At 43.4% G+C, this 25,360-nt stretch overlaps 6 protein-coding genes across 6 annotated transcripts; 4 read left to right on the forward strand and 2 right to left on the reverse strand.

Moving 5' to 3' along the window:
• The first annotated feature begins 24 nt into the window (after positions 1-24).
• On the forward strand, positions 25-4,757 carry BYT42DRAFT_564908 (P-loop containing nucleoside triphosphate hydrolase protein). The gene is made up of 4 exons (XM_051567799.1): positions 25-2,028; positions 2,110-3,040; positions 3,147-4,333; positions 4,405-4,757. The coding sequence occupies exons 1-4, from the start codon at positions 244-246 to the stop codon at positions 4,528-4,530; spliced, it is 4,029 nt and encodes a 1,342-aa protein (XP_051424286.1). The 5' UTR covers positions 25-243; the 3' UTR covers positions 4,531-4,757.
• Positions 4,758-9,533: 4,776 nt separating this feature from the next.
• BYT42DRAFT_564913 (uncharacterized protein) lies at positions 9,534-11,368 on the forward strand. The gene is made up of 3 exons (XM_051567800.1): positions 9,534-10,127; positions 10,189-10,340; positions 10,412-11,368. Exons 1-3 carry the CDS (start codon positions 9,582-9,584, stop codon positions 11,157-11,159), a joined length of 1,446 nt encoding a protein of 481 aa, XP_051424287.1. The 5' UTR covers positions 9,534-9,581; the 3' UTR covers positions 11,160-11,368.
• A 1,424-nt stretch (positions 11,369-12,792) lies between these two features.
• Positions 12,793-13,949, forward strand: BYT42DRAFT_634105 (uncharacterized protein; the record flags this gene model as incomplete). The annotated part of the gene is made up of 2 exons (XM_051572476.1): positions 12,793-13,222; positions 13,547-13,949. The coding sequence occupies exons 1-2, from the start codon at positions 13,035-13,037 to the stop codon at positions 13,947-13,949; spliced, it is 591 nt and encodes a 196-aa protein (XP_051424288.1). The 5' UTR covers positions 12,793-13,034.
• A 385-nt stretch (positions 13,950-14,334) lies between these two features.
• On the reverse strand, positions 14,335-18,402 carry BYT42DRAFT_494572 (Fusaric acid resistance protein-like-domain-containing protein; the record flags this gene model as incomplete). Its single annotated transcript, XM_051564308.1, has 8 exons — positions 14,335-14,439; positions 14,508-15,226; positions 15,293-15,623; positions 15,696-15,973; positions 16,040-17,013; positions 17,093-17,270; positions 17,336-17,877; positions 17,960-18,402. The coding sequence occupies 8 exons, from the start codon at positions 18,400-18,402 to the stop codon at positions 14,335-14,337; spliced, it is 3,570 nt and encodes a 1,189-aa protein (XP_051424289.1).
• Positions 18,403-18,813: 411 nt separating this feature from the next.
• BYT42DRAFT_564917 (terpenoid cyclases/protein prenyltransferase alpha-alpha toroid) lies at positions 18,814-21,658 on the reverse strand. The gene is made up of 9 exons (XM_051567801.1): positions 21,441-21,658; positions 21,262-21,380; positions 20,958-21,205; positions 20,800-20,896; positions 20,493-20,737; positions 20,044-20,423; positions 19,420-19,967; positions 19,077-19,348; positions 18,814-18,997 (listed from the first exon to the last, which is right to left on the reverse strand). The coding sequence occupies exons 1-9, from the start codon at positions 21,630-21,632 to the stop codon at positions 18,903-18,905; spliced, it is 2,196 nt and encodes a 731-aa protein (XP_051424290.1). The 5' UTR covers positions 21,633-21,658; the 3' UTR covers positions 18,814-18,902.
• Positions 21,659-23,775: 2,117 nt separating this feature from the next.
• BYT42DRAFT_564921 (uncharacterized protein) lies at positions 23,776-25,029 on the forward strand. Its single transcript, XM_051567802.1, has 2 exons — positions 23,776-24,724; positions 24,748-25,029. The coding sequence occupies exons 1-2, from the start codon at positions 23,794-23,796 to the stop codon at positions 24,822-24,824; spliced, it is 1,008 nt and encodes a 335-aa protein (XP_051424291.1). The 5' UTR covers positions 23,776-23,793; the 3' UTR covers positions 24,825-25,029.
• Positions 25,030-25,360: the final 331 nt, after the last annotated feature.

Here is a 25,360-nt window from a genome sequence, read left to right on the forward strand (position 1 = left end):
AAATCTTTGCAATTTCTGATCTGAATATAAATACCTGCGTGCCCCACCTTCCTTCCTTGCCAGACTACTTCTTTCAAATTCACAGATTTTCAGGAGTACAAGCATTCTTTTTCCTTTTTTTTTTTTTTTTTTCCCTGACATTCTCTTCTTCCTTATATTTTCTGTGAACTTAATTCTTACCAGCGAGAATTCTTTATCTTCCCCTCTTTATTCGTTGTGCCCTTCCCTTTTGTACTATAAATAATGGCCGCAACGGATCAAGACGTCTTGTCGCGGTCTTCATCGACGAGTCATACGATCCAAGAAGACCAGAAACGCACGTCCAAAAATCCCGACAGACCGTCATCTGATATTGATGAGAAACATTCCCAAAGTCACCTTACCGAAACCTTCGCTACGAAACAACTCACGACGGACGAAAAACATAGCAACGACGATAACGATATCACCGACGACAAGGACAAGAAGAAGAAGGATGGAAAGAAGAAGAAAGAGAAGAAAAAAGCCGTTCCTCTCTATCGACTTTTCCGTTTCGCCACCCCGCGGGATTTGTTCATGATTTTCGTCGCCATCATCTGTTCCGCCGGTATTGGTGCCATCCAGCCTGTTACGATTGTCATTTTTGGTGATTTGCTGGGCAGCATTTCCAGCACCGCCATGACCAACCCTAGTGCTATGCTTGATGTTTCCATGAATTTGATTCTGATTTTCGTCTATATGGGTACAGCCGTCCTCGTCGCCGCCTACTGTGCCAACTGTTTCTGGGTGCTGACCGGTGAAAACCAAACCCGCCGCATCCGCACCATGTACGTCCATGCCATTCTTCGTCAAGATATGGGTTGGTTCGATAAAGCCGAAGAAGGATCCCTGACCACGCGTCTTGCCACCGATACTCAACTGATTCAAGACGGCATTTCAGAAAAGTTTGGTCTCTTTATCACCGCCATTGCTCAATTCATTTCTGGTTTCGTCGTTGCTTTTGTCAAGGGCTGGCAATTGGCCGTGATCATGTTGGCCACCATGCCTATCCTCGCTGGTACCGGTGGTGCCATGGGTTATTTCATTACCAAATATACCTTGAAGACGCAGACTTCGTATGCTGAAGCCGGTGCCGTGGCCGAACAAGTGTTTGCCGGTATTCGCACTGTATACTCATTCTCGCTGCAAGAGCGTTTTGCCCGTCGCTACGATCAAAGTTTGGAAAAGGCCGCGGCTACAGGTATCAAGCGTGGTGCCATTCTTGGCTTCGGTTTTGGTGGTTTCATGTTTGTCCTCTTCTGTACCTATGGTTTGGCTTTCTGGTATGGTGCTAAACTTACCATGCAAGGTGAAATTGAAGGTCCCACCGTCATGGTGGTGTTCTTTGCCATGATCATGGGCGCCATCGCTCTGTTGCAGTTGCCTCCCAATTTGTCCGCCGTTTCCAGTGCCGCCGGTGCCGCTTACAAGATCTTTGAGACCATTGACCGTGTTCCTGACATTGATCCCGATTCCACCGAAGGCATCATCCCTGAGAAGCTTGAAGGTGAAATTGAATTCCGCAATGTTCAGTTCAAGTATCCCACACGTCCCGACATTACCATCTTGAAGGATCTCACCCTCAAGATTCGTCCCGGTATGACCGTCGCTTTTGTGGGTCCTTCAGGTTCTGGCAAATCCACAAGTGTTCAGTTGGTCCAGCGTTTCTACGATCCTTTGGCTGGTCAAGTGCTTTTGGATGGCCGCGATCTCAAGTCGTTGAATGTCAAGTGGCTCCGTGACCAGATTGGTGTCGTCAGTCAAGAACCGGTTCTCTTTAATATGACGATTCGTCAAAACTTGCTCATGGGTGTTCAGCGCGAGGTGACTCCTGAAGAAATTGTCGACGCCTGTAAAAAGGCCAACTGTCACATGTTTATTTCTCAATTGCCTAATGGATACGATACCTTGGTCGGTGAACACGGTGGTATGATGTCCGGTGGTCAAAAACAACGTATTGCTATTGCCCGTGCCATTCTCAAGAATCCTTCCATTCTTTTGTTGGATGAGGTAAGAATTTTTCTGTCCTACATGCTTGATGAAATAATTCCGTAACTAACTGGTGTTTTTTTTTTGTGTCATGTTGTCTAGGCCACCTCTGCTTTGGATACCCAGTCGGAACGCTTGGTGCAAAAGGCTTTGGATGCTGCTGCGGCCAACCGTACTACTATTGTCATTGCTCATCGTCTGTCCACTATTCGCAACGCCGATTTGATTGTCGTTATGCAGCAAGGCGATCTTATTGAACAGGGTACCCACAACGAACTTCTTGCATTGAATGGTGTGTACGCCGATTTGGTCCGAAAACAAGAAATTGCTACCAAACAAGTCGGTCACCAGGAAGAAGAAATTGATGACGAAGAACTCTTGCTCAAGGAAACCGTTCAGCTTAAAGAAGAAGTGGAAGCCGTGGAAAATATCCAGGTTATTGCCGAAAAAGCGCCATCATTGGATCTTGCCAAGGTTACAAGCCGTTCTTCTGTCGATGCTTTCCAGTTGAAACTTAAAAAGGAAAAGGAAGAAAAGAAGTTGGCCAAGAAACAAAAGGCGCCTATCGGCAAAGTTCTCCGTCAAATGCGTCCGGAATGGCCTTTACTTGCTCTTGGTGTGGCTGGTGCGGCCATCGCTGGTGCTGTCTTCCCTTGTTTCGCTTTGATTCTCGCTCAAGTCATCAACATCCTTATCATGAGCGCCGATCCTAGTCGACGTTCTGCCATTGCTCCTGGTCCTATGCAGGGTGCCAATTTGTATGCCTTCTTGTTCGTCGTCGTCGCTATTGCTGCCCTCTTCGGTTTTGCTACCCAAGTCATCAGTTTCGAAACCGCCGGTGAACGTTACACTAAACGTCTTCGAGGCGCCATTTTCCGTGCTTACATGAGACAGGAAATCGGTTATTTCGATGAAGAAGAACACAGTCTCGGTGCATTGACCTCCAAGCTCGCTATCGATGCCAAGAACGTCAACGAAATGGTGACCAAGACATGGGGTGATATCACCCAAATCATTGTTACTGGCATTGTTGGTAAGTAATAATAATCATTACTACAGCTGTTTATTCGGAGCTTTGAAGATACTGATTCCCCCCCCCTTCCATTTTTTTTTTTTTTTTTTTTTTTTTTTTTGGTTAGGTCTTGTCATTGCTTTTGTTCACAGTTGGACTTTGACTTTGATCATCTTGTGTATGGCTCCTTTCATCATGTTTGCCACCGGTTATGAATCCAAGATTCATCGTGGTTTCGAAGATGTGACCAAGAAAGCCAACGAGCAAAGTGGTGAAGTCGCCGGTGAAGCCATCAAAGAAATCCGTACGGTGTGTGCTCTCAACAAGCAACCTTTCTTTGAAGGAAAATACTACAAGGCCACCGATCATCCTCACAAACTCGCTCGCCGCAAGGCCATCACTGCTTCCCTCGGTTACGGTCTCCACCAGGGTATTACTGTGTACACCAATGCTGTTGCTTTCTATGCTGGTATCCGTTTAATGAGCGATGGAAAGATCGATTTCCTTCAGATGTTCACCACCATGATGACGATTATGATTACCGCCCAGAGTGTCGGACGTGCCAGTGTGTTTACCCAAACCTTTGCCAAAGCTAAATTTTCTTCTCTCGCTGCCTTTGCTGTACTTGAACGTGTTCCCAGCATCGATCCCGATCTGGAAGGCATTGAAACTGAAAAGGTCAAGGGTGAAGTCGACTTTAAGGATATTACTTTCCGCTACCCTTCGCGCCCCGATGTGCCTATCTTCAGTGGTGAATTTAACTTGCATGGTAAGGCCGGTACTACTATTGCTCTCGTCGGTCCCTCGGGTTGCGGTAAATCCACCACTATTGGTATGCTCCAACGCTGGTATGATCCTCTCGATGGTACGGTCCGTTTGGACGATCACAATGTCAAGGCTTTCAGTGTGAACAATTTGCGCAGCCACATGGCTTTGGTCGGTCAAGAACCCGTTTTGTTCGATATGTCGATTGGTGACAATATTCGATTTGGTGTTGACGAACACAAGACCATTACCCAAGACGATGTCGAAGCCGCTTGTAAAGCGGCCAATATCCACAATTTCATTATCGGTCTACCCCAAGGTTACGATACCCGTGTTGGTGATAAAGGAAGTCAGTTGTCTGGTGGTCAGAAGCAACGTATTGCCATTGCTCGTGCGTTGATCCGCAAGCCTAAGATCCTTCTTTTGGACGAAGCTACTTCCGCTCTGGACAGTGAATCCGAAAAGCTGGTGCAAGCCGCCATTGATAACATTCTTGAGGAAGGTGGCCGTACGACCATTACCATTGCTCATCGCTTATCCACTATTCAGGTACAGTATTTGTTGAATTGCTTGGAGTGATTTTTGCAACATGGACACTAACTCTTCTTGTTCTTGTATAGAATGCCGATTTGATTTGCGTTGTGAAGAACGGCCGAGTCATTGAACAGGGCACTCACTGGGAACTTCTGAAACTGAATGGCACTTACAGCGAACTGGTGCATCAACAATCCTTGAACGCCAACTAAATACACTCTCATTCTTTTATATATTCTTTCTGATTAGCATTTTTCTCTACCCTGTCTCAACACACTTTTTTATACTCATTACATACATCTGTACACTAAAAACTATTTAAACTGTAGTTCATGTATTTTTTCAATTCCCCTTTAGCTGTAGTGATCTATAGAAGAAGAAAAAAAAACGAAATCCTATTTAATCAATACATACCAAAACATTTGCTTAGTTACTATAACACCCTTTTTTTTCGTCTGATTATGTATTATCGAAATGACGTTGAGATGCATTCCTTCTTTTAGCTTACATTTTCTATATAATCAATGGCTGGGCATGTCGGCCTCATCTACAAATGCTCCATTAACTACATCGGATTGAACAAGGAACCTAATGTTGTTTGGAGTGAAGCTTTTTTGTTTTTCGTGAAAGGAAAAACTGGATGCATTGCTCGCATTAGAAGCATGTGCTAGTTTTCATTTATATGCGTCTAAATAGAATCTCTACTTCGGCCAGTTGATTTCATAGTTGCCATCTATATTTGATATTTAAGAGTTCGTGCTGTTGCTATATGCAAAGGTATAATGAATGATAGAGACATGCAGAGCCATCGAGAGCTGATTAATTGCGATATGTTTCGTGCATATTCAAACCACGTGTTGCGCTATTGGGAACATCTGTGAAAGCGATATCAGAGAGTAAAAGGGTCCCAATGTCATTAACCGACATTTTTTGTTTTAAAAAGTACAAAGTATCAGCGGTCCTTTATATTTAACCCTCGAAAATCTCAACTCCTTCTATAAGTTTAAGGCTATGGAAATTTACCCTTTCCTCAAAGATTAACAGGCAAGACACTTGATGCCTCCCATGACTTTGAAAATGTAGAGGGACCACTTGCCTCATACTCACTTGTATCTCCGGAAAGTAGATCAAAAAGGGTACACACGAATGCAGTCTTGGAGAATAGAAGACAAAACAGAATATAACACAATATTTCAAAAAGGGTGCCGCCGATAGAAATGATTTGTATGATTTAAAGATTGATTATGCAATGACCTGGCTCGTGGATACTCACAGGAGTCGCTAAGAGGTCTGTATGAATACTCTTTCAATAATAAAGATGTATGTCAATACAACAGGGTCAACCAAAGGAACCATACAGAAAATATTCTACCTTGGGAATCATTGAATCGTCATCGTCTAGTGTCTACATCACGTTACAGTGTCATCCAGTCAACCAAAGCCTCATCAAAACCTCATTGAAAAAATGTAATATTGCACCAAGCAATGAAATCAAAAATGCAATATTGCACCAAGCAATGAGATCAAAAATGCATGTGATCTGTAAGAGCCATGATGAGTGTCCGCAAAAAACAAGTTTACATTATGAATGGCTTGAAAGGCTACTAATTTGAAGGTGTCTTGAATAGTGGGCAAAAAAAGTCTCATTATTTATTGATGCAATGGAATATACATATGAAAGGGATGATCCAAAAAGCGGTCAATGACTGATTACTTCGATGCGGCCAGCGGGTGAAACAGACTTGAATTGATTGTCGGTGTGGAGACCAGGGAACCAAAGCAGCAAGCAGGTGGCGAATGACGTTGATGACAGGAGATGACAGAACGAGAATGGGAAAAAAAAAGAAGCAAAGAAAAAAAAATTACTTACCAATCGAAAAACCGGGATGTCGCCGTCAACCTAACCTAAAGACATCCCCCCCAAAAAAAAAGCCTTTTAGCCAACCACTTACCTAATCCAACCGGGATGTGTGTCAACGCTAAAGACCCAAAAAAGTTAGCCAACCACTTACCTAGAGTGGTTCACACCAGGGCTCCTCCGTGACATCACAGAGAGACTTCCCTGTGGTTCGGCAGGTCGCGCTCCGCAGGATGCACCCCATGGCCTCAAGAGGAGATTCCATCTCCTAGTCAGCCCACTAAATGATGCCCAGAGCCTCCCTGTCAAACCACAAGACCTTCTTTGTCATACCACAGCGTCTTCCCTGGTGTGTACCTGGGTCGCTCCGTTCGTCGTTCGTCGTTTGCCGCAGCCAGTGGACCTATGACAGAGATAAGAGAAGACACATCAATAACTGCTCCGGAATTATGGCAATAAAATGGGAGGGTAAAGTTTGTTATCAGTCATCAGCGACACGCCACAACTGTGCTTCTTTGGTAAAGAAAAGAGAAGAAGAAAAAAATGAAGAAAAAAAAACCCTCTGAGGCCTGTGTTTTAACCCCCGCTTGCAAAATCCATTTAAACCCAGCTCCGCCCGGCGTCGGTTACACTCAACTCAACGAAAAAAAGTACTCCCTTTTTGATCCCCTTACTTTAGTTACGTCCTGTCCAGTATACATATTATTACCAAAGCAACGGAAGAAGAACAGAGCTCAACCGATAGTTGCCACGCACAAGCTTCAGTTAGGATTTCTTGGAATATTCCTAATTGAATAATATCATATCATAATCCTGTTTGTTTTTCATGATAAAGGAATTTTTTGCCCGGCACACTTCCATAATTTTCCAGCCACTGCTGGCAAATACAAAAAGGAAGTGTTTTCTTTTAATCAGATGACCCTGCATTTGCTTGCCGCTCTTGAGTAGAAGCTGCAAGTTCTGCGGCAGGCTCTCATTTATATGATTATTTATTTTGAAAGCGAAACAGTTATATATGTTTATGGATTTCTGAACTTGTGTGATTTCATTACAGGCACATCTTCATTTTGCTGTCTCAACTTGTCGAAATCGAGAGCTAGTTGCATTTCGACTGCTTAAATAAAAGGAAAACACAGCAAAAAAAAAAAAAAAGGAAAATTCGCACGTCACATATTGGGTAGCTTTGCCTTCCAACTGGTGAGATTTACATGATCTTATTACTTACGCTCGGGAAAAGGGAACACACGATGATAAACTTTTTTTTTTGGAGAATGACCATGGCCGTTCCTGATCCACACACCAATGCGTGTTTTTTTTTAATATCAGATTGTCGTCTCCGAATTCATACAATGATACGATTGAATATGTTTCGCTTCACGTGTATTTCATTGTCTTTCGACAGAATTTTTTTTATGAACAGCACCAAATTCCCTATATCATTTATCTACACTGCTTGAATGCTATAATATAGTAACTGAAACCTTGTCGAATAAGAGCAAGCAGTTCACATTTTCAATGTCACGATAGAGACTTGAAACCAATTGTATCACCACCTGGAGAAATTAAAGTGACACACGATTATAAGCAGCGCAGAAAAAGAGAGCGCTCAGATCAGTCCTGGATTCATGCTGAAAATATTAAGCACGCTTCAAAAGCCTGCTTTCCGACAGCCGCTTCATGCTGGTTTCACTATATCTACTTTCTTTAGATGCAATTTTAAGTCGATTGAGAAAATAATCCACTGTATTTCCTAAAAATCCAATTTTAAATTCTGCGACTCAATTGAGAGCGACGGCTATTGAGAGCTAAGCTTCTTTGGGGATCTGGGATCACGACATTAATCGCAACCACATTTCATTCCTCGGCAGTGGCGTACATTGCTGTTTTCTTTTATTTTTGTATACTTTTTAATCTTCATATCCATGTACGTACTACAGATAAATTCAATTCAAAAATCTTGGGTAAATTATTCATGTCACCGTCGCTTACACTTGCAACAGTGTCGCTGTTTTACACTCAAGTATCATTATTTACCAGAATCAATAATTATTTCTCTTCTGTTGCAGTTGGAGAGAGAGAAAAGTATGACAAAGTAACGCGCGAAGATGGGATTTGCCATATATGGAAATCCTAGCCCTTTATAAATCTATATCGCAAAAATAAATAAAGGTGGGAGGATAGCATAGCGGTGAGCGTTTCTGAGTGCCATGTCCGCGTCAGCGGATTCGAATCTCGTTGCGGTTATCATATGCTGTCCAGTCATCTTTTGAGATTTTTTTTTTTGATTTTTTTTGGCCTTGGCGGGACTTGAAAATATCACAAAATAGGGAAAAAAAAGCGTCATGCATACAGAAAACGGGTGTTTGGTCTAATTTTCATAGGCCCACTCCGTGATGAATTTTTAGTTGATGTGTAGAAATATTGCGGCGTCAATCTAATGAAGGATGCAGTGTCTAAGATACAAAAGAATAAAAAAAGAGATAAAAAAAATATGCGAAAGCTTATCCGTATTTCATGGTGGTTACTTTTTATATTATGCAATAAATATTGTTATCGGATAAAGAATGATTGCGTTACTGTATATTATGAATATACGAATCATGTATGATGGAATAGGTATCGTATGATTGGGTATGATTGGCAACAGAAAGGAACTGAGAATTCCATGGAGACCATGCGATGGATCTTCTGAAACTGTATGCATGGAAAATGAAGTGACAATAGAATAATGGATATTGTTTACCCAGGAACGGCTGAGATCGTATAGTGAAGCAAATAGTAAAAATAAATATACTATGTCCAACACAACAATGCTGAAGAGGAAGGTTCCGGCACAAAGAAAATCTACACTTATTTCTGGATTTTGGCACTATGTTCAAAAAAAAAATACATAATGCTTCTTTTTCCTTTTGCTCTAGTGGTATTTTTTAACTGTTTTAGATACATTTACTTGGTAACTTCTTGCCTTGTCTTTATTTCTAACCAATGAATGGCACAAATTGGAGCCTTTCTATTATATTATGCATGATACGAAAATACATTTATTGTTGGTCGCGTCAAGTTGACAAGGCGTTTTCAGCCTCAAACCGGCTTCGCTGTTGTATGGCGGCAATCCTTTACAGAATATGTGTGATGTGTCTTTAAGCAGTTATAACTATAGTTCCGCAGTATAAGCCATATTGTCTATCATAGATTACGCTATCCCTCTTTTGTATCCGTGGCAAGGTATGCCCTTTTTTTTGACCATTGTTCTGGTGGTTGCAGGTTCCAACCTTGTCAAATTTTTAACATGCGACTTCTTTTTTATAATACCGCGACATTGAAAGTCACTTAAAAAAAAAGAAAAAAAGAAAAAAGCTTGAACACACTCAGAAACTGAGTAATCGGTTGCACTCATTCTTCGACATGCTGCAGCGTATCTCTCATCGCTTGTCGCCATTGTCTCAGTGGCAGTCGGCGCGGGTTTTTGTTCGTTCCCTGGAGCCGGTCAAGTTACGATCTGCGGTGGCCGTGGGTCCTAAAACTGGCCATTGGACGCATCGGCTCGTTTCCGGTCCTTTGGGCTCTCGTTCCTGTTCTTCTGCAGCCCACGAATTACCAGCCACTGGCAGAAAGGCGGCCATCACTCCTAAACCCATCGCTTCCGATAAGGGCGCATACAAGACTATGGCTTTCTACAAGATCCACGCTTTGCCTGAAGCAAGTTTACTTCCGCTCCGAAAACAACTACTCACGGCTTTTGAGGAAATGGGAATTGTGGGCCGCATCTACATCTCAGTCGAAGGCATCAACGCACAACTTTCTTGCCCGGAAGCCAGCGTTATTAAACTTCGAGATTACTGCGAACATGTCCTGAAGCCCATGTTTGGCGGTAGCCTCATGGATCTCAATTTTGCCACCGAGCATGGTCCTCGAGCCTTCCGTGCCTTGCACGTTCGCATTCGCAAACAGGTACGAATTAGTTTATAACAACGTTTATATCTGACCCTTGATTGACATGGAGTTGTGCTAGCTTGTCGCTGACGGTCTCGATCCAGCCACGTATGATCTAACAAGTCAACCTTCGCATTTATCGCCAAAGCAATGGCATGAAAAATTGCTAAACTATAAAAAGAAGCATGGAAAGGATCCGGTACTCATTGACATGCGTAATCATTATGAGAGGTAAATGAATTTGTTTGGGAAGAATTGATTTTGCATGAATCGATATAGTTGACAGGTGTTACCATTTTTAGTGAAATTGGTTTTTTCGAAGGTGCCATTCGTCCTGATGTTAGTACATTCAAGGGAAGCATGAAGGCAATGAATGAAATTACCAAGGATTTGCCGCGGGATCAGGAAGTGTTCATGTATTGTACGGGCGGTATTCGATGCTCCAAGGCAGGCGCCATTTTACAATCAGCTTCGGGATTTCGAAAAGTCCATCTTGTTGAAGGAGGAATTACCGCTTACGGTCGATGGATCGAGGAAGAGAAGCAGGTTCATTCCCTATTCCGTGGAAAGAATTTCACTTTTGATGCTCGCATGGGAGAACGCATTACAGACGAAGTGTTTACGCGATGCCATATCTGCGGTGAACCGTGCAATCGGTACCAGAATTGCGCTCATGCTTCATGCAACCTCTTGTTGCTGTGCTGTCCGAAATGTGCGGCCCAATTCAAAAATACCTGTGGTCGCATCAAATGCTATGATACGGTGAATGATTATATGACTCGAGCAAAAAAATACTTTAACCCGGATGGTCCCGTCACGATTGACGGAGTTCGCGCATACATCAAGCAAGGCGAGTCCCCGGAACATCCGGCATCCAAAGACGCCCCTGTGACCACGGATCGTGTGGTGGTTGGCAAAAGCGGAGAACAATGTGAACTGGGTCATGATAAACGTATTCGTGCAGCCGAAGTCCTCGGCGAACCCCGTCAAGTTCTCCAAGAGTGGGTGAAAGCCGGTCGACCATTACCGGAAGTCCCTTCCAAGCTCTAGATTCTTAGATACTCTTTATTAGATTTTTCCCTCATCAGGTTCGATTCGTCATAATTGTACAGTTTCATTATTTTTATTACAAGGCATCCTTTTTCTGTTTCAGAGAGGATGTTGGCAATTTTAAAATGAAAAAAACCTAATATAAAAAACTCATTAAAAGAATAATATTTCTAAAGGTTTCACTTCATCTGCAATAAAGTCAGAAAATGGGGCGCAATAAATGTGTGTAGAGTAATTGGGTTGCTATGCCAAAATTGGAGTCAACTCAGTCGCGCAAATTAGAGAAACATGTCGGCGCAGCGCCTAAAAAAGTCGCGGACGCCGCTCTTGATAGAGATCAGCCTGTCGCTACTCCGGCTATCGCATAGAAAAGGTCCTTTTCCATCTTCTGGTCGGCGTAGATCTGTCTGCTGGTCAACTTTCCGATTGCCTTCGCAAGCGTGTGACAGATCTGCAGAGCTGGGAGAAGTCAGATACTCATTAACAGATTGCAACAAATTGCTATGCCGTTCTTAAAATGCAATCTCTATATCACCTATGTCCAACGTTTTTAATCATGTTCACATGTTATTGTTATATTTTCCATACACCCACCACTTTGTTATGCTTCTATATCAGATAATTTATCTAACGCTCACAAACTTAGTGCTTATCACCATCAGCTTCCTCGTGTTTATGCGTCTGAAGCGGGCCAGCGATCTGAGGCTATAAGTGAACTGCATGTTATTATTAACTTCTGTATTCCTTTCGAAAATACGGTAAAACTCACCCGATGTACGTGTCATGTTCACAGAAGAAGATCTTTCTGAACTTTCAAGTTTATTTGCTCTACGAAGAGATGTGTAGCGGGAGAAAAATTCAAAGCGAAGATCTGAAAACGATCCTATTTGATTTTATGTGCACCTTGAGTAATGAGGATGCCGCGTTAATATACTATAATACACGACCAGAGAGGGTGACCGAAACTCTCAGAAAACTAGAGATTAGTAACCGCTTCGTTAAAAACACGCAAGATCTGTCTTTCACACAAGTGCAGGCGCATGTACAAGAGAAACCGGCGTTGAAACTAGAAACTTGGGATTGTGTCAAATGACATTGTAGCCAGTGCAGGTGCATGTACAAGAAGAAACCGGTGTTGAAACTAGAAACTTGGGATTATGTCAAATGACATTGAAGCAACAATGTACAGAAGGCATGAAGCAAAGCTTCTCTGTAATTATAATGCCTGCAGAGACACCAAAAGACGCCAGCAACTAGGATAAGGAAAGACCGCGCTTTTGTATAGTTTGCTGTAACACTGTACAATAACACAGCATGTTTTATTATCTCTTCATCCTTCTTTATTAAAATGTTGATTAAAAGAGAGGAGTACTGTATTGACTTTTTCAAAGAACCATCACTGTGTGCCGTGCCTAACACAATTCCCTGCGGGCTACATTCACTACTGAATCGGATTGTATCTCACACATCTATTAATCAACGTCGATTTAATCACACTTCCATTTTTTCGTTGTCACTTCCCTTCCATATAGTTTCAGATACTCATCACTCGCCTTATATACAATCTCCATTCCATGCATTATACGGATCCTACGACCATCTATCGTATAACGCGCTCGTATCTTATCGGATACCGCATCTTTACTAAACCATATAAATGAAAATATGAATAGCGTAACTTATCTACTTCACGGTATTCCTAACTCATGCATGCTGTATTATTATATTATTGCATATACAGTACGCAGGGAACAAGTGAAAAAGCAAAGCGACTGATTGTCCGTGGACTTGTTAGCTACAGCAAAAGATCCAGGCAATGAAGCTAATGACATGACTTTCCAGGCACTTATGCTACCCCAAATCTGAGACTATTGTATGGCCTACAGCGAGTTTAGTAATACGTGTGCCAAGCCAGGCTTGAGAAAGGTGATGCGAAACACGATCCAAAATAAAGCATTTTGTCTTATCGATCACCATATGGCAGCTCGCGAGAGTTCCCCGGGGAATCAAGGTAGATCATCACAAATAAACCGATCAAGTCGTGCACAAAAGAAACCAATCAGGTTCGTGCACATTGACGACATCGCTGATCCCATCACCCTTATTACTGCAAAATAATACCCTTGTTTTCTATCTATGAGTTATATAATCTGTATGTGTAAGGGGGATACACATTAAGCGAACCGTTGGTAATATGACGCATAGTTTATGACACTGCTCCCTCTTAAATGGCCACCAATCAGATTATGGGCACAAGGATCAGAATATAAAAAAAAACGATCGAAGAGTTACGTTTCATCATTATCTGTGCTTTCACCTATAACCTTTTTTTTCCTGTTTTCCCTGGATGCACCAGTGTGAAATCTGTAGCCACGTTTATTCCACAGGATCTGCTTTACGGAAACACCTTTAGAGGGTCCACAGCCAGGATATCCTCAATCAACGGCCCCGCCCACCATCATTCGAACCTCATATAAGCGTATTTGGCGGGATAAATCAAATGATCGGATAAATTATCAAAAGGCCATTAGATTAGCGACGTACTCATGCTTACCTGATCTCCGTCTGCGTTTCCAGTCATCCCTCCAGCGACTTCTAAGCTATATTAGAACAAAGGATTTAAAGCCAGAACGGCAGTACCCGTACGCATTGGCTATTATCCAGCATTGTTCCAGTCAAAAGGAATCCTTTGCTTGGTTTTTGGATCCCTTAAAAGAACTATTTGATGGCCTGCCGTCGAAACGGAAATCTTCAGGTCGTGTCTCGATCTTTTTGGCTGAGGCCAAATAAAATCATCGATCATTGATCCGTTCGCTTGAACTCCGCCGCCGCAGCTATACACATCCTGGAGATCGACGTTAGCGATTCTTCCTGCGGACCTAGTTCGTCCACACCACCCACGATTCCTTCGTCGCGCTCCCCGGAATCTAGGCAAGACCTCCTTTTTACGGGCATCAAGGAAGAAATGATCTCTGTCGCGAATCACGCGATGATATGCTTCAGCGTCAAGCAAGAACCAATCCAACACCAATACTAGCAAGATCCATCCACATGCACAAACGAAGCAATTAAGCACCACAGAAAATACCCGTCCTTTGGAAGGAGCAAGGACCAATCACATCCAATAAAATCAGCCACCAACAAAAAGCACATGTCAGAAAAGATTCAGGTTGTTTTATTTGAGATCGTTACACTGCTCTAAATCGAGCATCCCAAAACAGCGCGCCCACTGATCGGCGGGTACGAGAGTTCCAAAGAGATCTTTCATGTGTTGCCCAAGCTAAGCAAAATAATAACAAGTTAATTACTACCATGCATACTTCATTTTATCATTTTAAAAATTATTACCTTTTCTAGTTCCTGAATGATGCTTTCCATGATCGCTACATAGGCGTAATAAACCATGTAACATTCGTCTTTGGCAGCGGTCGGCGTCATTTTCGCTCGTGACAGTTCTTGTAGCTTCATCATCAGCATTTCACGTGCTTTCTCTGCCGGTGGCATATACGGCGGCAACGGCGTCTTGAGTTGCAGGGCGGAAGCCAGTAGATAGAAATAAAGCAACACATTTCCCGCCATTTCCATCAGCTCCTTGCTTGCAGGCAACACGAAATCGCGGCGGACCTGGAACGCCCACACATCCTTCAGTATAACCACTCGCATGGAAAGAAACTTGTCGAGAATATTCTGAGAGGACTGGAGCATTGCTTCGTATGTTTTTTGTGGGAACTTTCCCTTGAGGCGCGGCTCGTTTATAGCATGACCCAAAAGTCCATGAAGTTCCACAAGACTGACTTGCAGATCCAACTCCACCTTTTGAAATTGCGCTGTACGAATCTTGTTTCTAGCGATTAGAGCGCCGATCTCTTCCTTTGTGGGGTCGCTGCCGGCATATTGGACGTTGAACACTTGCTCGATCAGCATTTCGTAGTTGGTCTTGTCGGTTTCCGAATATTCAGACACAAGTTGCTTGTAAAGCCACGATAATTTGAGCAGCAAATCAGATAAACCTTTTCGTAGCTCTTTACGCGCTTCATACGGCCAGATATAAGTCGTTACAATGAGTCCTATGGTGCAGGTTACTTAGTTCAAACCAGTCTCAGTCACTAGGCTGCAGCCGCTTATAAAATTACCAATAATAACACCAGCCGAGACTGCAGCGCATCGCATCCATGCCAATTCAAAAATATCCACTGTATTATCGGCTCGATGGTTGAATTTGTGAAGCACGACCAAACTGTAAGTCAAAAGCGCGTACATGCCGAACCGACCGTGCTTATGATAAAGCATCATCCAGAAACAGGGAATGGTAAATAGCCATGTAAAGGTGAAAAGCACCCATCGATTTGCTGGGAATAAACTGTATACGATATAACCCATAATCGCCCCAGCGATCGTTGCAAAGACACGCAAAACTGCTGTTACGTTGGTGCCGCCCACGGTAGGTGCCATGCCTGCCATGACCTATGAATTTTCACCGGTACTGAGTTAGTAAACAGAAAGAAACCAAAAGTCAAATTCCATAGGTCGACTTACTGTGATAAGCGTCCATTCCATACGAAGCGAGATAAAATAAGGTTGAGTTGCCGGTATAAACGCGATAGAGGATACGGCGATGGCTGTCAACATAGATTTGGCCGCATACCGTACATTATGCTGTCGAAACCAAGAGAAAAAACTCCACAACTGCAATACAAACTTTCGCCAAGATGTGGTTGGAGCCGGTGTATGCAATGTATTGAGCGTATTGTTGTTGTTGGGAACATAGCCATTGAGCGGTTTGGATGCATCAGCCTTGCTTATACCATAATTACCTACGTGTAAGAACGTAAGCTTCATTGCCCGGATAGTAGAAAGTAGCAGTATTTAGCTTGACTAACCTGCGCCGGTAAAGATGGCATTGCACCATAGCCAGAAGCCACGTTTGTCTGATTTCATCGCCGGCTCAAACACGGATTGTACGGATTCAACCAGCACCATCAGTTCCTTTGCGAATTCAAGCAAGCAAAAAACAAAAAAGTACACCAAATACACATCATCTGCCGGGAACTGTGTCATGAGTTGAGAATGGAGTTCGCCCGGTAAATAACCTTTGGCATTTTGATACATTTTTCGACGAAACATTCTGGTAAGAGCATGGTGTTGCGATTCTTCGAAAAGGGCAATGGCCATCGCCAAGTTTTGCCGCAACAGGCTAAATGAAGGTGTTGTCGGCGTTGTTCGTCCTGAGAATCTGGCTTGAAGATGCAATATCGTTTGTTTGCAAGTATAAGCCAGTGATTTCATGGGAGGTTTCACTGTGCGTATAAACTGGCCAAGGGCGCTATGTTTTTCGCTATCATCCATTTTTGAAAAGTAATCACGGGAGGACCGATTCAGCGGTGATTTAGCGTTATCAGAAGGATGGAAAGCCGGGTTGTCGTCGTGCGTAGGAGAATCGGCTTGATCACAGCGTAGTTCTTGTTCCAACCGGCGACGTTGGTCATCTGCTTTCACGCTCCACACCTTGGTCACTTTGTGCATAGTTCGATGTTTCCGCTTGTTATCATTCAACAGCTCGAACTGAAGACCACAACTGCTTCGCAGACCTCCAACATGTTGCGCCAATCGTTGCAGGCTGTCAATAATTGTCTCGTATTCATGGCTGTGACGCCACATATCCAAGTGGAAAAACTCCTTCTTCGCATCTTGAAACGAGGTCTGAAGCGCCGTGAAACTGCTACAGTGGGCATTGATGGCATTTTCGAGACTTTTGTTTGCAGTAAAATCCGGTAGATCGGCATCCAACAAAAACGTTTTAGTCAACAATTTAAGAAGCACCCGGATTGACGTCAGTGTTTCATCGATCTCTATTCTGAAGCACCAGGAGTTATTCGCGTGCGTCATGCGATGTAACGGTGAAAAAATGTTACACGACGGATGCATAACTATACCTTAATTTATTCGTTGCCGTCATGGGCCACATAAAGAAACACACAGCAGCAGAGATGGTGGTGCCTAGAATAACGGTTTTAAAAGTTTCCTGAATGATGGATGGATCGAAATCGGTCCGATCGGCCGGTCCTTCGCGCACAATCACAGGAAAAATAATCATAAAAGCAATACCGCAAGCTGTAAATATTTTTTTTTCGTTAGTATAATAGGACGCGTTTTTATGCATAAAGGGATCCTGTTACCTGACGCAATACTCGGTTTAGCGTAACGTGCTTTGATGAACGAAACAAAGAATGTGCTAGAAGCCAACCAGAACCCCAGTGTCACGATGCACGAAGTCCAATACCGTTCTTGACTTCGCAAATAGATCGCATGCAACATGCTCAGTGTGGAAAACAGCATAGCCGCCGCCGTAAAGCTGAGAGCAAAGGCAACGGCTTCGATCATGTCGCCTACGGATTTCGATGGATTGAAAAAAAGAGTGACAGTGGCAACAACGTGGCTCGAAATGTTCGGTCCACCAATCAGATCATTCAGAAAGGGAGCGAATGTGAAGAGGGAGCTAAGCATGAAGGCCGTGCTGCATTTCAGGACCATCTTTTGCTTGTAGGACAATTGCCATTTCTGGAACCATTGTTTGATTTTGACAATTCCGTGTCTTCGTTGGCGGTTCCGACGCGGAGGCTTGGAGTGATTACTGTGGATGATGGGAGTAGAGGCATGGTCGGAATCGGAATCGGATTGGAGTCTGTCTGATAAGAGAGCTGTGGTTTCCCCAATCGTGCTTTTAGCCACAAGTGGAATTAAAAGAAAGAAAGTATACTTTCAGTTATACAAAGCATTATATCCGAAAAAATGAAACTCACTGTGCCTCGTTTTGTAATAGTGCCTTTGGTCGTGCCACCTTGGAAGCGGACCATATTTCGTCTTCCCCTTCCATTAGTCTGTCGCCTTTTGTCACAAAACCGCAAAAGTTGTCGAATCGCAACGTAGGTATGGTGGTGAGTGACACTGATCGCTTTTGTCTCGTCCCGTCATCCAGCACCACTTCATATTCACTGAATGTGTCCAAGTAAGAACTCTGCGATCGGGAAAGCTCCTCCAAAGATCCATAGTAACACAGCGGGGTTCTTATTACTTCTTCATTCGGTGTGCATGTAGAATGACTTTTGTCACTAGACCATGGTATCCGTAGATTCTGGCTGCTGGTGTCTGCAGCGGCAGAATAGTAAGATTGAAATGAGTTGATGCTACTACTGATGGGTATATCCTGCTGATCCAATGAATAACGGGATGGAACAGGCACCATCAGCGGTTTATTTATATGGTAATCGATGCTGTTGATGGGTACACGATGCGGTGAAGGGGTATCATAATAGGAATCGGATGAGGCGGTTCGACTGCGATTTGCAGTGGTCATTTTTTTATGGGTATGAGTATGAGTATGCGGATGAGATTGCGGAGGTTGCGTTGAAAAGCACACCAAAACAGTGCACGTCGACTGACAGAAGCCTTGGCAAGGAAGAATTAATAAAAAAAAAAAAGAAAGAAAAGACAAAGATGCAGAGAAAAAATTAAAAAAGGAATGTCAAAGGAGACCAAAAAAAATAATCGTTTGAGGATCCAAAAAATTACTGTGCTGGTTGCTATCAGCATCGGAGTTTGTGTGGAACCAGAGTGCAGAACGGGAGTTACGTTGTTGTAAGGCAGGAACAAGCCATTTATGGTAAATTCTCATCCTTTTTTGGTGAACAAGGAGTTTATTGAAACATCAGTTTGGGGGATATCGTGGTTAAATAGACGGTCTCATCAAGGGAAAATAGCCTCGTCTCCATAGATCTTGGCGTACTTTCCGAGAGCCCAAATAGTAAAGGAAAATTTGTAGTTGGGATACGAAATCATGCCTATGCAAGATGAAAAAAAGAGAAAGTGAGTAGGATGCTGACACGGTCACCCTCAAAGCACTCTATTTGTTGTACTTACAATTTTTGTTAAATACACCTTCTATGCTTTCTTGTAACCATTCACCCGTGTTCTGTTGCCTTTGCATGATCAGCTGGATACCGCGACGGATGGGTTCCCTGTGTGGGTATTTTGCATCCATAAGAGACATTACAGCGAAAGCTGTATTGACGACCTGGGACTTGGGATTATGGCAGTACACTTTGGTTTCGCAAGACTTGTATGTTTCACCCCAACCGCCGTCAGCTTGTTGTTTCGAAATAAGGAAATCACATCCCTTACGTGCGTATTCACTAAAAAAATGAAAGGGTCAACATCGATAAACAACTCGGCTGTTGTCGCTCCTCTCTTTGTTTCCTCTTACCTATTTTCGTAATATTCGCCAACACTTGCCAAACTTTGTAGCGCAAACATAGCGGCATAAGTGAAGCAAATAGCCCAGGAACCGTACCAGGACCCATCCTCTTGCTGAGCCTTTTTGATATACGACAAGGCGCGACTTGCGGTGGCATCGATTTCACTTCTGCGATAGTCGGGATCCAATTTTCGAAAAGTCGATAATGCAATAAGCACGGCGGTGGTGCATTCGGGATAACTGTATTCTGTCATAATGTTGCCAAACACTTCGGCTGGATTCAAGAGTTCTAACCAATGAGGACCACGGATCGGTTCATAAGACGCAAATCCATTATCTGCATTTTGCATGGTCAGCAGCACATCCACCGCATCATGCAGTCGATCCATCGTAATCAGTTGAGGAATGCCTGACGTTTGCTGCAAAAGAATGGTGGCCTTCAATCCTTCAGCTGTACAATCCGACACCGTATAGCCTTGGTCGCGTGTACTAAACGGCCAAGCTCCCTTGGATACTTGTCGATAACATTTTTCATGTTCGGGCACGTTGCGACGAATCTATGATAGAAAAAAAAATGGACCTTGATAAGTACTATTTTTTTTTTTTTTTGTAAACGGAATCGGTCATGCCTACCTGAGTCAGATCAATGAATTCCAGAGTCTTGATCATATTCTCGCGATAGCGTTCATCGGTGGCCAGTTGGGATTCCACACAAGCCTGTGCGATGAAAGTGGCATCCCACAGCTGACTTCCGTTGGTACCGTTCATCATCATGCCTTCAGGGCCCATCCACATAAAGTCCAAATTACGTCGCACATGCTCCCTGAACTCTCTGGAGTCCTTGCCATAATGGTCATAGACAACAAGCCAGTTCATCACCTTGTTAACGGGACCAATGTCCAAGAAGAAAGTGTTTTCATCTTCCATGCGGATTTGTTCAACCGTAAGATTCAATGCGTAATCGCGTAATTTGTTGATTTTTCCAGGAATCATTTCGTAATACGTGAGCATTTCTAAAGAGAGAGATGTTGGATTTTTTCAGTGTGTTTTCCTGGGATCATTAGATGCGATAAGAAATATACCATTAAGAACGTCCATAATTTTGCTGTGAGGCATGTATAGATCGGCTTCGCAAATATTGTTACGTTGTTGATTCCAGTTGATCTGATCATATGGCTGAACATATAATTCTTCTCGAAGTGATTGGGTAAAGGTGGTTAATGGTGCGCTTAAGCGACGTGCGTAGACATAGCCCATTGGAAGGTAGACTAAGCGGGTGTGAACCCACCAGTTACCGGGGCAGAATGGAAGGACCTTGGGGAGTGCCCTGTGGGGTAATTATGTCATTAGCCAAAAAGAATTACAAGTTATAAACTCAGTTGATCATACCATAACTCTGGTGGAACGGGGTTCATGCCCTTCCAATCGTATACACCAAGAGCCGCGAGCCAGAATTTGCCCCAAGAGGGTGCACCGGTGGCACCACCTAATAATTTATGCATCAATAAACCGACGAACAATGGTTGATTCAAATTCCTACAACTCACCTAATTTGTGCAGCGTGGTTCGTGCTTTGACCATGGCTGGATGGTCTGGGCCAAGGCCAAGGATACGCAGGACAACATAGTTGAGCGCCGTGCCGAATACTGTAGAAATGCCTTCAATGTGAATACCCCAGCCGCCATCTTCGGGATGAGCTCGATTCAACAGATAGCGAATAATTTCGCGACGCATAGGATCTGGCACCGGCGTGCCCGTGATGTAATAAGTGATGATCAAACCCGGAATTAAAAACCTAAATAACAGTACGTTAAAGAGTGTACGTCGCACTATTGTCGAATGTGTACCCACATTGGGCCACCGTATTCCCCGCCCCAGTGACCATCTTCGGTCTGCAATTGCCGATAGAACTCGAATCCGTTCCGTGCAGCTTCCAAAGGAGTCTTTGCATCGGGCAACACTGGCGCATTCTATTAAAGCATTTATAAGATTTTAGTGTAGATCAAAGTGGTGGATCGTTCGATTTTTACAATAGGAAGGCCGAGATGGTATTTATCCCACACGGTTTGAGGCCACTGTTTGCATTCTTCGTCTGTTTCCAGATAATGCCAGGTCTGAGCACCTTCTTCGACGCGCAATCGCCATCGAGTCAAGTCGGTGAACTCGGGAGTGGTGCTTGCGGACAGCTTAGCCGAAGGATACTGTTCCTCTACCAGTGTCATGTCTCAAGGTGGAAAAAGAATCGCGGTGTGCCACACCGATAACTCAAATGGCAGAAATAAGTCAATTCAGCTCCTTCTTTTTAATTCCCGCTCGCAGTGCACACAGGCCCACGTGAAACTTCATCTTTCCAAACTTTCCGCACATATCTCTCAAATGCATAGATGGAATAACCCAAAGCGAAGTGTAGAGGCTCAGTCAGTCGAAGCGAAGCGAGACAAGAGGTAGTTAGTCCGAGATAAATAAACTTGTTTACTAAAATTAATTTATCAGATTTGCACATATGAGCACTCTCCATGGAGGAGAATAACAGCCATGGGTCGCACACACACGACTTTCATAAGGCTCTTTAACTGATTAAGAGAATGAGATACTAAGTATTAACAGTGCCAATCGGAACCTACGCCAAACAATAAGCAGTCTACTGCATTTGTTCGTTGACCGACTGAAGAATTGGGACGAACTAAAACCTTTTGCACTTGTTGCCTGTAGGATTAAAACCATTCGCCCACGATGGACCAATGCTTGCAGGGTGATCACTGTCGGCCAGGATGGATCCTGTAACAGCGTTTCAAGTGATTACCCGGCAGAGCATCAGATCGACGGTTACATTTGTACTACGCATGAAAAGAGTCAATGCCAGATAAATAGTAGATTGTATGAGCTTCTGTAAAAATGGTACTCATTAAATTACATACCTGTAGAACCAGTGACTTTACTTGCTGCTGGTATATCACAAGCGATCATCAGGGAAGCTGCACGAATTGGCCCATCCCCGAGAGCGACACCAGTGTAAAGCGAATTTGGTTCGTCAACGAGGTCGCAAATTGTGGTTCCCTTTCAATGAATTTTCTGCTCCGTTGACAGCTCTCATTCCCTGAGCGTTCGCGAGGATATAGGAGCCGTGCTTCAAAGGTGCGATGATCGTGAACACCTGGGGTTGGTACTTCGTATCCAATTTGCCCTTTCCTAAGTTGGTTCACACGCAGAACCTTGTCTCCAACTCCATTGATAACGTCACCTAAGTTGACAACACTTTCGCCTTTATCATCCTCCATTTCAGCATAGGAAATGGTGTTCTCCAAAGCGCGTTCTACAGCGTTACACGCTTAAGCAATGACCAAGGTTATTATAACTTTTATTTTGCAGTACCTTGAACACGAAGGCAAGTGAGAGGTGCGTAGCTCGCCTGATTGCTTGTGTGTCTTTTGCTGGTGGCGCAGTTCACCAGAAGGCAACTGTTCAACATTTTTTAAATCATTTTTCATGCAATTCAAAAATTCGCATTTTCCGGGAATACTGAATCGTGGCACAGTCAATTCATGCTTTTTTTCTTTTTATCAAGCAATAATGTAACTCATGAAAAATACAAAATTACAAGAGAAGTAAAACTGCTCCCTTTTCGTCATTTTCGTTCGAGACCGGCCCTCATCATGGACTCCCGATTCTCCATTATCTGAAGTTCTTTTTGCATCATTGCTATTACGCGTCGCTTTTTTGCTATCCTTTTTCGGAGTGCGCTAAGGTGTATTCTTTGCATTTTCCTAAAGTGAGATATGAGACTCTTGCCTAGAACTTATTGTGTTAATTACTTACACTGTCTTTGCTTTATCGTAATTATTAGGGCGCTGATCATTGGTGGTTGAGTTGGTCCCGGGAGTGTCCATTATATAAATCTTCGTGTAATAAAGAGGAAAGAACAATTTTCTCATCTTTTAAATATGATGTTGTCAAAATGTGGCAGACAGATTCCTAAGGGCTGTTGATCGTGATTTCGTGATCCCATTGAAGAACATAGAGTTTGGCATAAATGCAGTCCCGATTCTTCTGCTGAAGAGTGTATGATATTCTGAATCCTTCATTTTCATGCAGCTACAGATATCATACTGCTGTAAATTAGTTGCAAAATCTTGGTAAACAAAGATAACACTTCTGCTGGTACGCCTGCAAGCATTCTGATACGTTGCTTCTGAACTAAAGTGGCACCCAAACTATAGATTGATTTTTAATCAAAAGCTTTAGACCATGCATAGTTGTCACATCGGTTTTCCTTATCCAGGGCCAAAATCTTTCCATCCTTCCATTCTGGAAAAGCGCAATTTCCCCAAATAAGTTTATTTCAAAGCCAGACAGACTTTATCTTTCACTGCTGCCAGCTTTTTCATGGAGCAAGAAGATACCCTTTTGTGCTTACCCGTGGAACTCATCAGTAAGATTACTGATCTGTTATCATTTTCAGACCTTTGGTATTTGGCCACGTGTTCCAAACGGTCACGACTGTTAGCGTACAAAACTATCCGCCGGAAATATGATATCGAGCTTCTACGCCCAGCTATCATCAACCCATTAGCCAACTTGGTCCATGCTGCAGTGGCATTTGCCTCACGTCACGGTGTACACGACACGCACATCAGCGCTTCCGTCGTTCAATCGGTCGCCAATCATCTAGCCGAACACATCGCATGCCGCACGCCATCGGACGACGCTGAAGAACCCGGTCTAGACTTCATACTCGATAAAGCATTAGCCATCCTCGTCCATCACATATTCACCGATAAACGAGACGTAGTCTTGAACGTTGAAGAAGAAGTCATGGATTTCAGCGTTTCGCCAGGCGATGGCAAAGATACTTCTGGCATGCTAATCGTCGATCTTTTGCAAGCCCTTCACATGACCCTGACGGCTCTATTCACCGACCCGGCGCCCTTGTACCATCGCCTCCTCATGCGCCATATTCAACATGAATTTCAACTTTTACGAAGGCGTCACCACGCTCAGACGGGTCTGCTTTGTCTGAAAGACCCTGAACGTCGCGATTTCAAAATCCTGATCAAATTCATATGCGCTCTTTTACGAAGTGATCTGATTACCGCACAAGATATGAATTCCTTGGCTTCGGATTACATCGTTTTCTTTTTCATCACAGAACCTTCCGATTTTCTTCCGCAGGACAGGCAACAACTTACTTCTCTCGATAAGAACAACGGGTCTCTTTTGTGGCTTCAGGAAGTTCAGTTTCGACAAACGGTTTTGCTGGAGCTTCTGAGAACAATCATCTCTCACCGTCGTCACCAACTTGGACGGGCCGATGTACGTCCTTTGGAAGAAATGCTACAGTATACATTTATGCTTTTTTTCCATGCCGTCGGTACCCAGCAACCGGAACCCTGATTGACTCCTTTTTATCCAACTGACCGCTCGGCCACACACTCTCATTTTTATACTCAACTTAATGCATCTCATCACCAGTAAAAAACGATTCTCCCGCATGACAATAATCCCATCAGCATCACTCGTTCACTGCATCTTCCTGAATAATCACATACTTATCAAAAGAATTTGTATCATTTTCCTATCAGACCATCTTTATTGACGCAATAAATGGCTGTCCAAAAAGACGAAAAATGAATGAAGAAAAAAAAAGTCGTAGAACTGCAGAGCCTAGAACATATCATGATCTCTCTCACTGACAACAGAATCAACGTGATCTCCCCAAGCTCATATGCGCAGGTACTGTGAAGCTCACATCAGCATGTTGCCCGGATTGTTTGTTGTCTATCAGCGGCGGTATTTGCATGGCGACAGCAACCGGCTTTAATCATACAATTCTGTTGAACTGCAGACGATCTGCCAACCATAAAGTCAATCCATGTTTCGCTTCGAGTGGGCCGCGAGTCAGTCATCAATCGATGCATGTGCTCATACGGTCCGATTTCTGTGCTAAAAAGAC

Source organism: Radiomyces spectabilis (genome assembly GCF_025331425.1).
Source record: "Radiomyces spectabilis strain NRRL 2753 chromosome Unknown BYT42scaffold_5, whole genome shotgun sequence".
Taxonomy (NCBI): domain Eukaryota; kingdom Fungi; phylum Mucoromycota; class Mucoromycetes; order Mucorales; family Radiomycetaceae; genus Radiomyces; species Radiomyces spectabilis.